Genomic DNA, 15,625 nt, shown 5'->3' with positions numbered 1-15,625 from the left:
CACTGTGCTACAACAAAGCTGCCATGCTAAGGCTAGCGCAAACAGCCTTTAGCCTTGGGTTCTATAGGATTTTATTTCATCGATGTAATAACCTGTTTTGTTTTATTTTTAAAGTTGTGTGTTTTCCTGGTTTCAGTGCCTCAGAGAACATGAGTGGGACTTGTGTCTGGCTCCGCTGACAGGGCGCTACATATGAATGAGAAGGATGCAACTCCGCGTGTTGATGTTCATTTGAGCAAAAATATTTTGTTAACCAATCAAATGTCTCAGTATGGCATCTCTCCATTTAAATAACTCATATTAAGACAGGGATACCTGCAATTTATAGCCAGGTATGGCGGACATGTGGATTTTCTTCTTAAATTTAGTGAAATCTGGGAAGTGTTATTTTATAGTCAGGTGAGCTCTAAAGTGCGGAAATTACAGTAAATCCTGCATGATGTCTTCAATTTGTACTGAAACACACAAAACAAAACAACAAATATTAATGTTTGAAGAATGAAATAAATAAAAGCTTTAGCAATATTTGAACTTGCTCAATTCTTTATCTGATGAGGTGAAAACTCATATTTTGTGTTAGTTCAAAAACAAGCCAAAGATAAATGCTTAAGTTTTGTGTGCGCAGTCAAACACAGACCCACTCCCTTCCACAGCATGTGGTCGGTGATAAAGGTCAAATGTTAACTGATCCAGGGTGTTGGGTCGCAAAGGTTAAACTAGACACTTAAGCGTACCAGTTGTGAGGTCATGCAGGCGGGGCAGGGGTTCATTGTGTGGTCCATGCTTGTTATGTGTGCAATGTGACTTGTGTCTGTATCACAGCAGTGTTTCTATAGCCATAAAGTAGACATAAAAACCTGTGCATGTCAGCAAGCTAAAACAATGTATGCAGTATATGGTTATGATTGAGGGTGTTTAAGCAACTTAGTACCTAGCCAGTCGTTAAACTTCTTGACCTCGGAGGGCAGGCCAAGCTCCGTGAAGTCACCCATATGCAGCAGCACATCGCCATAGGGCATCTGAATGCCATCTGTACGCGAGTGTGTGTCTGATACGCACACAAATCTGGTGTGGCCGGCTGGTTTTGGAGTGTCATAGGGAATTGGATCCACCCTGAAAGCACAAACAATTGTGAATGTCCAAGAATGTTACTTGAAAATTGCCAGTAAGACACCAGCCAAAAAAAAAAAAAAAAAAGAGGAACAGAATATATAATGTAATATAATATTCAACCCAGTTCCATTGGTGTTTAGATGCAGCACATTTTATCAAATAATGCCTTTACTTCTATTTAGAATATCATTTGGCATAGATTCTTTAGTCCTACTGTCCTACCATGGTTACACAATTCATCTTTGCGAGATGCAAAACATGCTACTAGTAGCATTGCTCATATTTTTCAGCACAACATTTGATGGAAACATTCTGTATGTGTGCTAATTTGAAAACTTTAAAAAAGAACGTGATGTACAAAATATACTACTGGGCTACAGAATAATACACACACTCCAGCAAAAGCCATTTGAAAGAAAGGAGCTATTAAAACAGTGAAAGAAGTGTCATTTGCCATGGAAGACAACCAACCGTTGTGTTGATTGGAGCACAAAAGGAGGGCAATGGCTGCTTTGTGGTAGGACGGCTAAAGTGCTGGTGCATTAATGTCTTTTCTATCCATTTTCTAAGAAAAAAAAAAACCACTTAGCCTGAAATGTGCCTGGAAACTATGCTTTTATTCAGAATTTTTTGTTCAATGTGGGCATGCTGGTTAAAAAGAAAGAAAAACATTTTTTCCTTTTCAAATGGAAAGAAAATCACAGAGAGTGTAATTGACATCTACAATGCGCAATGCTCCACCACTCCGCCACGAGACCATTATTTCATTAGAAGGGATGTCACTCGGTTGACAACATCAGACATATAATCAACGCTGCAATCTTCAAGCTGACAAACGCATGTGTGTGCATACAGACAGTTACCATGCATGCAAGCACAAAAATGGCATGACTATTGGCAAAAGAGGCTGATGGAATCAAAGGGCTGGGGGAGAGATGATTAGCAGAGATGGAAAACAAACGCAGATACACAAAATAATTTTTGCAGGAAAAAGGTGACAGCATTCGTAAAAGCAAATCGGAGGTACTGTTTTGTGTGGTGCAGAGAATACAACATGATAAAGGGTATCCCAAATTGCCTGGAATCTGTAGTTCTGTTTTTCTGTCATCCGCTAGGTCATGTCAATAATAGTCAAACCGCAGACAAACTGGCCACTGTCTGCAGTATGAAGCAATCATACAGTCTGCAACCACCATCTGTTATCAGTGTTTGTTTATATGCACAAACCACATCGCGAGCACTGGATTATTGTGACAAAGTTATTAATAACAACAAAAGAAAACTAAGTTATCAGTTCCAATGCTTCACAGATTTTTTTTTTTTTAAGTTTACATGAGTACCGTATTTGGGGTGTTAGAGATCGCATTCTGTTTCTTTAAAATTACGATCTAAATCTGGTTGAGATCAGGTGACTTGAGACATACAGTACAAGAGCATCCCATCCAATTAGGATGTAGCGGATACATCAACATTAGTTGTCATTTATTCAGAGTGAAGTTGTTATTTTATATGAATTCATTACACACAGTGAATGATTTCAAACCTACTCTTGTAGTTTAAAAAAAATATATATATATTATGGCTTTGAGTTCATGAAAAGCTAAGATTCAGTATCTCGAAAAACTTAGATATCATAAAAGACCACTCAAAAATGTATGTTTTAAGGACAAATGCTTAAAGTGCCTGTGACACAAAAAGCATGTTTATTTCATATTACATTCATTTTTTTATGCTCCTGAATAAAATGGACCACTTGGATGTGTGCAGAAGCAATCTATATATTTATTCAATTTTTTGAATCCTGCACTACAAAAAGGATAGCTCTCTGGCCATGGTTTCGGATTGAGGAATAAAGCGAATGTTACTTTAAACCAGTGTTTCTCAATTATTTTCTGTTACCCCCCCCCCCCCCCCCCCAAGGAAGATGTAAATGTTTCACACCCTCCCAAACTCTCTGCCGCCAATGTAAATAGTATCATTTGTCAATAATATTACTATTATAAGTACGCCTCTGCCAAACATTGTGTTCTTTTTTTCTATTAAAGAAAAAAAGTAACATAGATCAACTCATAATAAAGTCTAACTTTATTAACATTGTTTTGTATGTAACAGAAGACTTAAAGCGCATCATTCATTCATTTTCCATGCCGCTCATTCCTCACGAGGGTCGCGGAGGTGCTGGAGCCTATCCCAGCTAACTACGGGCAGTAGGCAGGGGACACCCTGAACTGGTTGCCAGCCAATCGCAGGGCACAAGGAGACATACAACCATTCTCGCACACACTCACACCTACGGACAATTTAGAGTGTTCAATCAGCCTACCATGCATGTTTTTGGGATGTGGGAGGAAACCGGAGTTCCCGGAGGAAACCCACGCAGGCACGGGGAGAACATGTAAACTCCACACAGGAAGGCCGAAGCCCGGGATTGAACCCTTGATCTCAGAACTGTGAGGCAGACGTGCTAACCACTCAGCCACCGTGCCGCCTTAACGCGCATCAATTTGCCTGAATTTAAAAGTCACATCCAAACTGTAAAAACATTATTGACCATTTGATACTGAAAGATAAAATATAATAAAATCAGTAAATAATAACAAATTCAAGTTGATTAGAAACATTAACTCATGAGGACAATATCCCAAAATATTTGACCGAAAAAACAAAACTGAATAGAAGAAAAGTGTCTTTGGACAGAAGGACAGTTTTTATTTTCGCTGCTCACAGTTTCACTTCCTTTCTAATGGTGTGGGTTTATTTTCACCGAGCATGCTAACAGTGCTCACTGGTTTACTGATATAACACTGACAAAGCGGGACGATTGTTGGCAATATTCGGCACGTTTTCGGTGAAAAAGAATCAATCAAAATCAAAAATCCTCGAGGTCACATGCGCCACCCCTAGCATTGCTCTGCGCCCCCCTGGGGGGGGCACTATTTGAGAAGTACTGCTTTAAAGGGAGACATCATCTTCATAATGCAGCGATAAATGGTATGGCTATGCAAAAGGACTGTGAATCCAGCTGATTTCGCAGGTTATTTTGTTTATTTTTCGCGTCACAGCAGCCCAATGTGCTGCAGGCTTCTGTTGCTGCACCAGGGAGAGTGGGGTGAGCCTTTCTGGGTTTCAAAAAGATCCCTGTTCACCGCGAAGAATGGGCAAAACAAGCATGACAATGGAGCGATCATTGGACGGACGAGGAAGTGAGTAAGCTACGTGTTATATTATTTATTATCGCAAATACTTGGATCATGGCACCCGTTTTAATAAGGAAGTGGCTTGCATTTTGTGGGTGGCAATGCTCCCTAACCACTGAGAAGGCGAGAGGGGCCACCTCCCTCAGCCGATGCTCTCATCTGCGACCGTGTAGAGACTTCCAACCCTCTCGGCCCTCTTCGTGTGCTCGCCGAGAGAGCGCTATCCTCGGCTTGGGCTCGGGCAGCCGACGCACTCCGATGTCGGCCAGTTTGTCCACCGAGAATGCGCCATTTTCGGCGTTCATTCCCCAGCTACGTCCCCGGCCATGAGCACTCCTGCCGGGGCCGCAGCAAGGGAACGATAAGCCGAAACTTGCTCACCGCCAGGGGCTGGCCGATCGGTGAAGGCTATCACCCTTGCTGCCTTGTGGGACATGAGTCGGGGTAGTTTTGTGTGATTTTTCGTTTTCGAAAGGCGAGGAAGAGACTTGGAAGAGCCACTCGGTTCAGGATAGCATGTAGCCTACCTCTCACACTCCTCTTTTATTAACACTCTTCCTTTGTCTCAAAGTCCCCGCTGGGAAATGACAAATGCCGGACTAACTCCGTTGGCATAAAATAACATTTTGGAGGTTTAAGAAATCGGCAGTTTTGACCATCATGCAGTAATTTTTCCCTGTCATACTGAATGAATGCATTTTTAATATTCCATATTCCGTTTAGCACAAGACTCATTTGTCATGACCATACAATTTATTTAGCAATCGGGGAAAAATACTTAGATACAAAGGATATCCTGTAAAAATATTGGAGTAGAGAGAAAAAAATGATGACATTTTAACAGTATGCGCTGACCATCAGCCTTGTGTTTGTTGTCGTTCTTAATCCTTCTCCTCCTCCAAATACGACTCAAACATATACTGTATAGCTGTATGCCACAGGCTTCCTCTGGATCGACAATATCACTTGAAAGATCCACACTTAAACCAGAATCGCTAAAAAATGCTTCCTCCTCCATTGGGCTGAATTCCAAATCCGCTGAAATGGCTACTCCGCCGATGTCATCACCCAGATGGAGTCGCCATTGCGTTATAATGACAGGAGGAGGTATACAGCAGATGAAAAGACTCATTTCTCATCATCTGCGCTTTGCCAAATTGTTGTATATAGTCGAACCGTCTCAAAATATGATTTCAATTCCAATAATTGCTATTTAAAGATTTTTTTATCGTGTCACAGGCACTTTAAAATACTTGGTTGGGCCTTTTGCATTAATTACTGCATTAATGCACACTGGCATTGAGGGGGTCAACCTGTGGCACTGCATACATGTAATGGACACCAAGATGGATTTGATAGCTGCCCTCATGTCATTTAGATGGTTCTGGCCCGAAAAAAAGACTCAGTTGAGTGACTCATTGAGTTTAGCCATGTTTTCCCATCAGGTGTTGCAGATTTTGGAACGCCCAGATTTTCTTCTTGGAAATGCAGAAGTCTGATCTAGTCAGGCAACCTTTGGCAAAACTGTAAACAACTCTGGTACACCCAGAGTTGCTAAGTTTGTGATGCCCCGCACGCTCTAGTTAAATTCCCCCCTACTATTTATGAATCTTTATGCAACGACATGCAAATGGCCAGCTAGTAACCACTGACGCCGCACATCCATCCGTTTCACTGCCCATGGCAAAACACGGCAAAGAAACAGTTGCCCAAATAACACAAGAAACTTTAGATGTTTATTATTTTGGGGGGGATGGCGGGGTAAGGGGGTTTTAGGCATCGCACGATGACTAACTGAACATTGTACAAGTATAAATGGGCCAAGTTAATGTCAGTAATAAAGTGGTAATTGTGCCAAGCAACCAATAATGGCGCTTAGCCCTGAGACAGTGGGGGAGAGCCTACTTGTGCCAGTTCTGTTTGTGTCATCAAGCTCCAATTTAGACAAGCCCCCCCCCCAAAAAAAAAAAAACGACTGAGGAGATGGAAAAAGTGTTCAACGCTATATCTCAGAAAACTACTTAACAGTTCTCAATTTTTGCAAATGTTTTCAGCACTTATCATTATCAAACACATTTGTATTTAGAAATAAATCATGAATATGACTTTACAGGGTCAAGTGTGTATTGAACATCTGGGAGCAGAGTAAGAAAAAGAACTCAAAGATAATAGTACGTGCAATAGACTTTGCAGCTAAATGAGTGGGTGTAATCGCAAATACACACCTAAAGAAATGCCAAGCCGGCAGAGCAGCAAGGAATATTGGAGTGTAGCTACTGATTAAGTTTGGTAGTCTGTGATGCATGAACGTCATGCAATTTTACAGGTATTGACAGTGTCATGGGAAAAAAAAGACATGCAGAACTGTACAGGATGATGAAACCTACACACAAACAGTATTTCCACAACCTGCATATACATATTAAAACAACCAGACAAACACACATTCTCTTTTCCTTTTCCTTTGAAAAACAATCCATTCAGTGAACGTAAGTAAATACCACCAGCCCATATCAACTCGAGCAGGTCTGAGCCATAATAGTACTGGGATTGTTTCACACTCACAAAGGGAGGCATCCATTATATTATAATATGACAATCCAGAGGTTCAATATTAATGTCTGATCGACGATAAACTGAGAAACTCAGAATAAAGAATTGATGTTCTGGAGCAGGGGGTAAAACAATAAAGCTGTGCAAGATTATCGGAAGGTTATTAGCATTACGATTTGTGTTTACGTCTGTACATCAGCATGGCTTTAGAGAAAAGGCTGCAGAGGGTAAAGAGCTGGAAAGAGGAGGTATGAGACTGCTTTCTAGGGGAGAAGCACACTCTCAAATCCAGTAGGACATTGGAGCAGGCAAAAAAAACAAAAAACAAAAAAAAAACAACCAAAAAAAAACAACTACCATATTTTTCGGACTAAGTCGCAGGTTTTTTTTTTTTTTTTTCCATAGTTTGGCTGGGGGTGCGACTTATACTCTGGAGTGATTTGTGTGTGGAATTAGTAACACATTATTATATCATTTCACATGTTATTTTGGTGTTTTGGAGTGACACTGATGGTTTGGTAAACTTGTTTGCATGTTCTTTATGCTATAGTTATCTGAATAACTCTTAAAAGCTATGTTATGTTAACATACCAGCCACGTTCGCATTTCGTTGTTCATGCATCATGTAACATTATCATACTGTACACTTATTCAGCATGTTTTTCTCTATTGTATTTTTATTTCAAATTACCTTTCAAGAGGACCTATCTGTTCTATGTGTTGGATTTAGCAGGTAAATTTCCCCCAAAAATGCGACTTATACTCCGGTGCGACTCACAGTATATCCCAGATAGCAGACTGACGTTGAAAAGCTGTTGGATCAACATTCCGCTGTCGATCTTATATCGTTGAACCAACGTCACTTTTGCACCCTCAATTAATATTGTTTTAATGTTGAAATCCTTACAAAACCTAAACGTCATTTCGTTTATTAATAATGTTGGAACAACGCTGAATCAATGTTATGTTTTCGACCAAAACATCCGCTTATCCATAATTCAATGACTTTTCAATCATATTTCCCGGTCAATCATAAATCAACTATTTGTCAACATTCGTTCATCAACTATAAACCAATGTTAACCCAACCATGGCCTGACATACCATAGAACAACATTTTTTCAACGATAGTGTCAACCATACTGATGATTTTGATGGAAAAATCATTGTTTATTCAATGTCGGTCTGCTATCTCGGATGGTTTTTTCTCCTCTTCATTGCCCATTTTTGGGCTGGTGCGACTTATATTTTCGGACTTATAGTCCGAAAAATACAGTACACAACAAACCTTTATTAATAAAACTTTTGAATCGGTATACAAACATTACATAAAAACAGGCAGAGAGTAAACTATCTAAAAAGGAGTAGTAAAAGGAGTAGGGCTGTCCCAAACGACTAATTTTCTCCTGATTAGTCAGCCGACTAGTTTTACGATTAATCGACTAATCTAATAATTAAAAAAAAAAATTTTTTTTTTACTAATTTAGCAATGAAATTTTTGTTGACGCTTATCAATTCACAAAAAACATATTGGAACACTCAAATCATTTATTAAAGTACAAATAAACACGTAAATAACAATAATAAATCACAAATAAACAATGAGTTCAAACGCTGATAGAATTAACTAGTGTAGCATCCCGATTGAAAAGATGGTCTCTTAAACTGATGGTTTACAACTTTTATTCCATCCTTGATGTAAACACAGTGTAAGAGCTACGGTGAACACAAATAAAGCAACACAATTAGAAATTAACAAAAACTTTTCACCTTTTTCCTTTTAAACCTTATTTATATATCAATGAATTGCCTATATGAATTGCCTTTACCTTATTACCTTATCATTGACAATCTCTCCCTTGAGTGCAATCACTGTGTATACTGTATATATTTATGACCTTTTAACCTTATATAATTTTCTATACCATAAAATAAACCATAACATGAAATAAATCTTTCAATTAGCATTAAGAACAATACTAATAGCACTTACAGGCCCATTGTCAATGAAACATTATTATTTAGTAAGGCGACAGCACTCTCTGGTGTACAAAAAATGGAGAATAAAAAAAAAATTACAAACTGCGTGAAGGCGCTTGAGGTGTTTATTCACGGCCGACGTGCAGCCAAGCTTGGCACTGAAGAGACAGGACAGAAGAGTGTACTCTCCTTAGTTTCTTTGAAATAAGTCAATGTTTTGGACACTCTGGTGCGCTTTTTTTGGCTTTGTGCCGCTTTCCCCGCTTACAAACAGAGCATCCGACATTCTAACTTTCCACGCATATATTTTTTTAACCCTTCATTAACCGTCGACGGGATGTTGTGCTCGTCGACGGATTTACGTCATCGATGACGTCGACTATGTCGACTAGTCGGGACAGCTCTAAAAAGGAGTAGTAAAAGTAGAAAAAGGAAGTATCTAAAACCAATTTTGAAACGTAACCCCTGCCAAAAACGTTTTCCCACAAAAAAACTTGCATTACTTTTACAAAGAATTTATCATGAAATATACATATCATGTGCAAATAAATAAATATGTGAAAAAAAAAAAAAGTTTTAAAATTTTTAAACTGTCCGACGCTTATATGAAGAGCTATATAGGTAATGGTCCATTTTATCTTCCTATTTAATTTGTCAGGTGAGAAAAACTTTCACTTCTATCATTGAGTAGGAACCAATAATTTTCATAATATCAAAAACTGTAAAATGTCTCAACAAAGTCATGGAAACTAAAATAAAGTTGGGCCATTGGTTGGATTCCTTGTACAGTACTGTATCAATCAGTACTTGGTAGAGGGGAGCCTTCTGCTGTCTACAGGAGGATATTTAATTTGACCAGAACACTTGGCTTTGTGGCCTTTAGAAAAATACACAAGCAAACAATGTCAAAGTTCAGCATGAGCTCGCTCCTTAAAATGTGACATTAAACTGGCAGCAGATAAGGAGGTCAACATCTCTGTCACTCGCTGACTCACTGAGCTCGGTAAGAAGCCACATAAGCACTATGATTGATTGCACTGCTTTGCCAATGCATAAGTTTTGCAGATAAGTCTCCAGCGTCTTCAGGCACTAGATAGTGCTGCTTGCTCACTGACTACATATTGTGCATTTGTTTTCAAATCTACAATTTTAATGGAGGTCATGAGGAAAAATAGTTACACACTAACTCACTCTTTAGGTACAGTTTATATACATGTAAAATTGTTGTTGAAACTATTTTAAGGATTTAGCAATGGTCACATTTATAGAATATTTCATGTAGGAAATTCTGTGTGAAAGTATGAAAGTTTTTTTTCTTTATATAAGTCTATCTTCGAGAAACATTAGCAAAGTAATGAAACACTACGCGGTTCAAGGTGTTATTACCAGTAGGGAAACCGAACTGAAGTCCAATATTATTTTGGGATTCTGCACATTTGTTTGCAGTTTCTAATCATTCAAGCAGGCTTTTGGTTTGGACAGGATGGCTTTTGGTACCTCCAGTGTGTCGATTCTGGTTTAACGGGTTTCGTAACTGCCTACTCACTACCCAAAACAGCCAACTTCTCTGAAAAAAAAACCAAAAAAACACAAAAACACCTGCCTAGCAGAATCTTCGCAAACTTTCCATCTCAACCAGCTGCTCTCCAGTGTTTTGTGATTTACCTCCTGCACTTCTAATCTTCACACTCGCAGCACTTTCATGCTAATGGAGTTATCCTGCTAATGATTTGTCATCAATAAACCAAGCAGACCCTTAATACCTCTTGGGTCAAAAGGGGATGTGAAAATAGACTAGTAGTCAACTAAAGATGACCTGTTCATACGTGATAAAGAGGATCAAGTTGTGCATTGACTTGTTCACAGGCCATCACAGCTAGACACGCATGTAGCAATATTAATGTTGTTTGCCATGTTTCAACACATGCAATCCACTTAAAAGCTTTTTTTTTTTTTTTTTTTTTTTAATATATATATTCTACGCATTTCTAACAACAAATGAATAGAAATTGAGGTCAAGAGAATTACAAATCTGAAACTATTTTGTGGCCTTAAGTAACAAGAATGTAAGTGCAGTTAAAATAGCACTGGCCTGCTTACACCAACAGTGCATGCGATCAGATTTGTGCTTCAATCACGCATACACAGATTTGATGTACAAATCTGTGATTCATCATTATGTTTGCACTGGAATTATTCTGATAATTATATGCAGTATTGTAACTATATTATTCATATTCTGATTATGTATAGTAGCGTGCGCACAAATAGAGTCCATTGTGTTAAAAAAAAAAAAAATCAGCATCCTATACATAAAATATAAACTACAGTAATTGATTTAAAAAATGAATAAATAAATAAAAAAATAGAACTTCTGAAGTTAATTTCCTAAATAAACGAGAAAAGGACACTTAATCACTTCGATCCTGGTTTCATGCAAGTGCTTGTATTTAGTCATCATAAAAATGTATGTACTGCTGTACTAGTATATGTGTACACCAGTCGCTGGCTCTGTACAATACGATGAACTCTCTTACTGACCTTATATTTTCATCATCACTTAGTGGAAATGTCTAATAACAATGTTGCCCATTTCCTGCTTCTACAACCTCAGCATCAGTCCCCCTCCCCATCCAATTGACTCAGCCCCAAACATGCCACTCACTCATCCTTGGTGCAAAAGCATTTCTCAGGGAGAAGCACAGAGCACGCCTCTCTTATCTTGTGCGTTTCAGCTGTCTGAGCTAATTCAATAAACTTCAGAAGAACAAAATGAACACAGGAATAAGGGATGGGGGATGGCAACTGGAGGTGGGTATGCACAAGGGAAGTGAAAGCGGCGAAGGTGGCGGACAAAAACAAGCAAAACAAGAATCCCCAAATAGACCTTAGTGCAAAAGCACATGAATAAAGTAGCTGTAGATTGATTACAAAAATGGCACAATAACAGACAAATAAACTGCAAAAATATTCTAATGATTAGAATATTCCGCTCCGCTTTGAGGACCCCTTTCTATTTTTCATTTGTTCAGCCAGCATGAGTTGTCCTCATGCCTCCCGTTATTCTTGCCATTATGGAGAAGTGTAGCACACAAAGAGCCCCATGTTGGAAAATCAAAACCAGGAAAACCTTCTGGCACTACATTGGGAAATAAATTGCTCCTGCTAATGCCCCTTTCATTATGGCTGAGGCCTTAATTGTGCTACTGACAGTCTGCATAGCTGCAGGGCTGGTGGGAGGAATATTGTAAAGACAAGCATGATGTGAACACCACCGCTAAGTACGTTGTATATAGATACAGACTTGCACGAATAAAATGGTAGACGTTATCCAATTGAAATATATATAGATTACTCAATACATAAAATATTATCAAGGTAAGGTTAGTTAATCAGGCATTTTTATTTCACACACACCTATAGTTTGTATTGATATGTGGCGTGAAAGTGGCATTATGACAAACAAATACTTCTCTTCGACACTTGTAATTAAGTAAACCTTAATATTCATCAGGCTTCACATATGGCAATATTTTAACTACAAGGTCTTGCATTCTTTCCATGATTGCGGACTAATTGTCCATATACTGTGTGAAGAGACAACAAAATAAGTTTTTTTTTTTTATTTTTTTTTTTTTATTTTTTTTTACATTTTTACAGAAGCATACAGAATATAAAAAAATCTTACATTTTTACTCCAAAATTAACATGTAGGCCTCCATGAAAATTGTGTAAAATGTGAGGATCTGAAACACACCAAATTATAATTAAAGCTATGTTTACACCCCGGGGCATGATGCCCAAGTCAGACTTTTTTTTTTTTTGTGGTTAATTCCAATATCGTTGTGTACCCACAAACATATGTGACTTGCAGTGCGAAGGAAACGCGTCCATGATGCCACACGCAGGCGCACCGCGACACGTGTGACACATCGTCGTGTATTGCAGTGTTTACAGAAGTAGATATGGTCCCTTTGGGAAGGCTCAGCTGTCACACTTTTGTGGCAATTTTTGAGGATTTCCTGCTACCGGAACCAACTTTTTTTTATTACCTGATAACATCACATGCATTATGTTATTTTTTGTGTCTTTTGTCCACCAGCTCTCAATAACAGCTGCTGTTTGTTTGGTGAACAGTGGTGACTTATTTCACTTGTTCATAACATATAAATGTATGTGTATGGATTAGTGTTAATAGTGGATAGACATGGGATACAGATCCAATTTATACCCACATATGAAAAAGGCCCAGGTTGGATTTGAAAACATCAGAATTGGACTGTTCATACTGCATGAAAATGTCAGGTACATGGAGCATATGGGCAAAAAAAAAAAAATTGCAATTGACCTGCCGTGTGAACATAGCATTAGTTCATATTGTTGTCACAACCCTTTTATGTGTCCTTGATTGCTAGTTATGACTCAATCCTTTTTTGTTAGGGTAAATAAAATTACAGGTTTGAAATACTTGTTCCACTGCACGGTGCCTTCCATTAATGACATGTCCATAAAACATACTAACGATAACAAAGTAAACATTTTCATAACTTATCAAATTGAAAGCAATGGGCAAGCCTTGGGGCACTTTATCTCCATTGCAATTTTAGGGGGAGATGATTTGGTCAGAAATGTGCGCCATAATGCCAGGCAAGCACCAAACAAAATCCCCAAAAGTCTCCCAAAAATGCTCACAAAACACAGAACTGCACAATATCAACCATCACTTAACACTACATATCACCATTCCCAACCATTTTTGGAGAGTGAAGTGGGTCAAGAGTTGCAGTTACAAAAGCTCCTCCACATTAATGATATTTAACGACAATTAACGGCACATGCTAGGCAAAACAATTGCCACGTTTACATGGAGCCAAATATTCCAATTACAATCGGAATATTTGTTCAAACCGAATAAATGTGTTCCATATAAACACCTCATTCGGAATGAACAGGCCCAAACCAAATGGAATTTCATTCCGATTCACACGGGTGGAATATTCCTTTTCCCAAACCGATTAGAAGTAAAATTATATCATGTAAACAGGGAAGCGGAATGGTGTCTGGTTGCGTTCTTTCTGCACATGCTCCGTACTGACGTGGTGACGTCACTTTGTGACCTAAGTAACGTCACTTGCAACATGGCTTCCAAGCACAGCGCACCTAATTGGAGTCCGGCGGAAAGATTGTATTTAATTCAAACTTTAAAAGAATTGAATATAATTGCTCGCTTAGACGGGCGTAAAATGAGGAACAGTGAACTATTTAAAAAAGTTCACGAGAGGTTACACGAAGCCCGAATAGACCGGAGCGTTGACCAGATTAGAAACCGGTGGAAAACCGGCTACTACAAGGCAAAAGAGCAAAACAGCAGAAGCGGATACGACCCCACAAACACAACAAGTGGGTTAAAGTTAAAACAGCAGCACTCCGACGATCGATCTCCATGTTTTGCAACGTAACGCTTTGTTTTGATTAATCTGCGCATGTCAGACAGCAGTTGTCAAACGTCCTTTCGGAATAAAGGCAGTCACATGTAAACGCTGGATCGGAATAGATGAAGTGACATGTAAACAGCTGATCTGAAATTTCCATTCGGAATGATTTGAATCGGTATGAATAAAAGTCAGCATGTAAACGTGGCTAATGAGCCATACAGTGGTATGGAAAAGTATCTGAACCTTTTGGAATTTCTCACATTTCTGCATAAAATCCCCATCAAATGTGATCTAATCTTTATCAAAATCACACAGATTAAAAAAAAAACGTGTCTGCTTTAACTAAAACCACCCAAACATTTATAGGTTTCATATTTTAATGAGAATATTATGCAAACAATGACAGAAGGGGGAAAAATAAGTAAGAGAACCATCACATTTAATATTTTGTGGCACCCCCTTAAGCAGCAATAACTTCAACCAGACGCTTCCTGTAGCTGCAATTCAGTCAGATTCCTGGGATGCCTGGCATGAATCGCTCTCTTTACGTCATGCCACAGCATCTCAATGGGGTTCAAGTCTTGACTTTGACTTGGCCACTCCGGAACGTGTATATTGTTCTTCTGAAACCATTCTGAAGTTGATTTACTTCTTTGTTTTGGATCATTGTCTTGTTGCACAACCATCCTCTCTTTAGTTTCAACTGTCTGACAGGCGGCCTCAGGTTTTCCTGCAAAACATCCTGATAAACTTTTGAATTCATTCTTCCATTAATGAATGCAAATTCTTCAGGCCCTGAGGCAGCAAAACAGCCCCAAATCATGATGCTCCCTCCACCATGCTTCACGGTAGGGATGAGGTGTTGATGTTGGTGAGCTGTTCCATTTTTCCTCCACACATGACGTTGTGTGTTACTCCCAAACAATTCAACTTTGATTTAATCAGTCCACAAAATATTTAGCCAAAATTTCTCTGTCGTGTCCAGGTGCCTTTTTGCGAACATTAAACGAGCAACAATGTTTTTTTTTAGACAGCAGTGGTTTCCTCCATCGAGTCCTCCCATGAACACCATTCTTGGCCACAATTTTACACATAGTTGATGTGTGCCCAGAGATATTGGACTGTGCCAGTGATTTCTGTAAGTCTGAAGTAGAGACTTCAGGGTTCTTTTTTTACCTCTCTGAGTATTCTGCACTGAACTCTTGGTGTCATCTTTGGTGGACGGCCACCCCTTGGGAAAGGTGCAACAGTGCCAAACTCTCTCCATTTTTAGACAACTTCTATGACTGTCAATTGATGAACTTCCAGACTTTTAGAGATGGTTTTGTTTCCTTTCCCAGATTTATA

General features: G+C 38.8%; 1 protein-coding gene across 2 annotated transcripts in view; it reads right to left on the bottom strand.

Moving 5' to 3' along the window:
• Window positions 1–15,625, bottom strand: part of mpped2a (metallophosphoesterase domain containing 2a) — a 98,235-nt gene that overhangs the window by 66,270 nt on the left and 16,340 nt on the right. For both annotated transcript variants that reach the window (XM_057835307.1, XM_057835312.1), the window contains exon 3: window positions 932–1,113. In XM_057835307.1, the coding sequence (XP_057691290.1) occupies window positions 932–1,113 (182 nt within the window). The remainder of the gene's footprint in view (window positions 1–931; window positions 1,114–15,625) is intronic.

Source organism: Corythoichthys intestinalis, chromosome 1 (genome assembly GCF_030265065.1).
Source record: "Corythoichthys intestinalis isolate RoL2023-P3 chromosome 1, ASM3026506v1, whole genome shotgun sequence".
NCBI lineage: Eukaryota > Metazoa > Chordata > Actinopteri > Syngnathiformes > Syngnathidae > Corythoichthys > Corythoichthys intestinalis.
The sequence above is the reverse complement of the archived record's forward strand: the minus strand, read 5'-3'. Positions and strand labels throughout refer to the sequence as shown.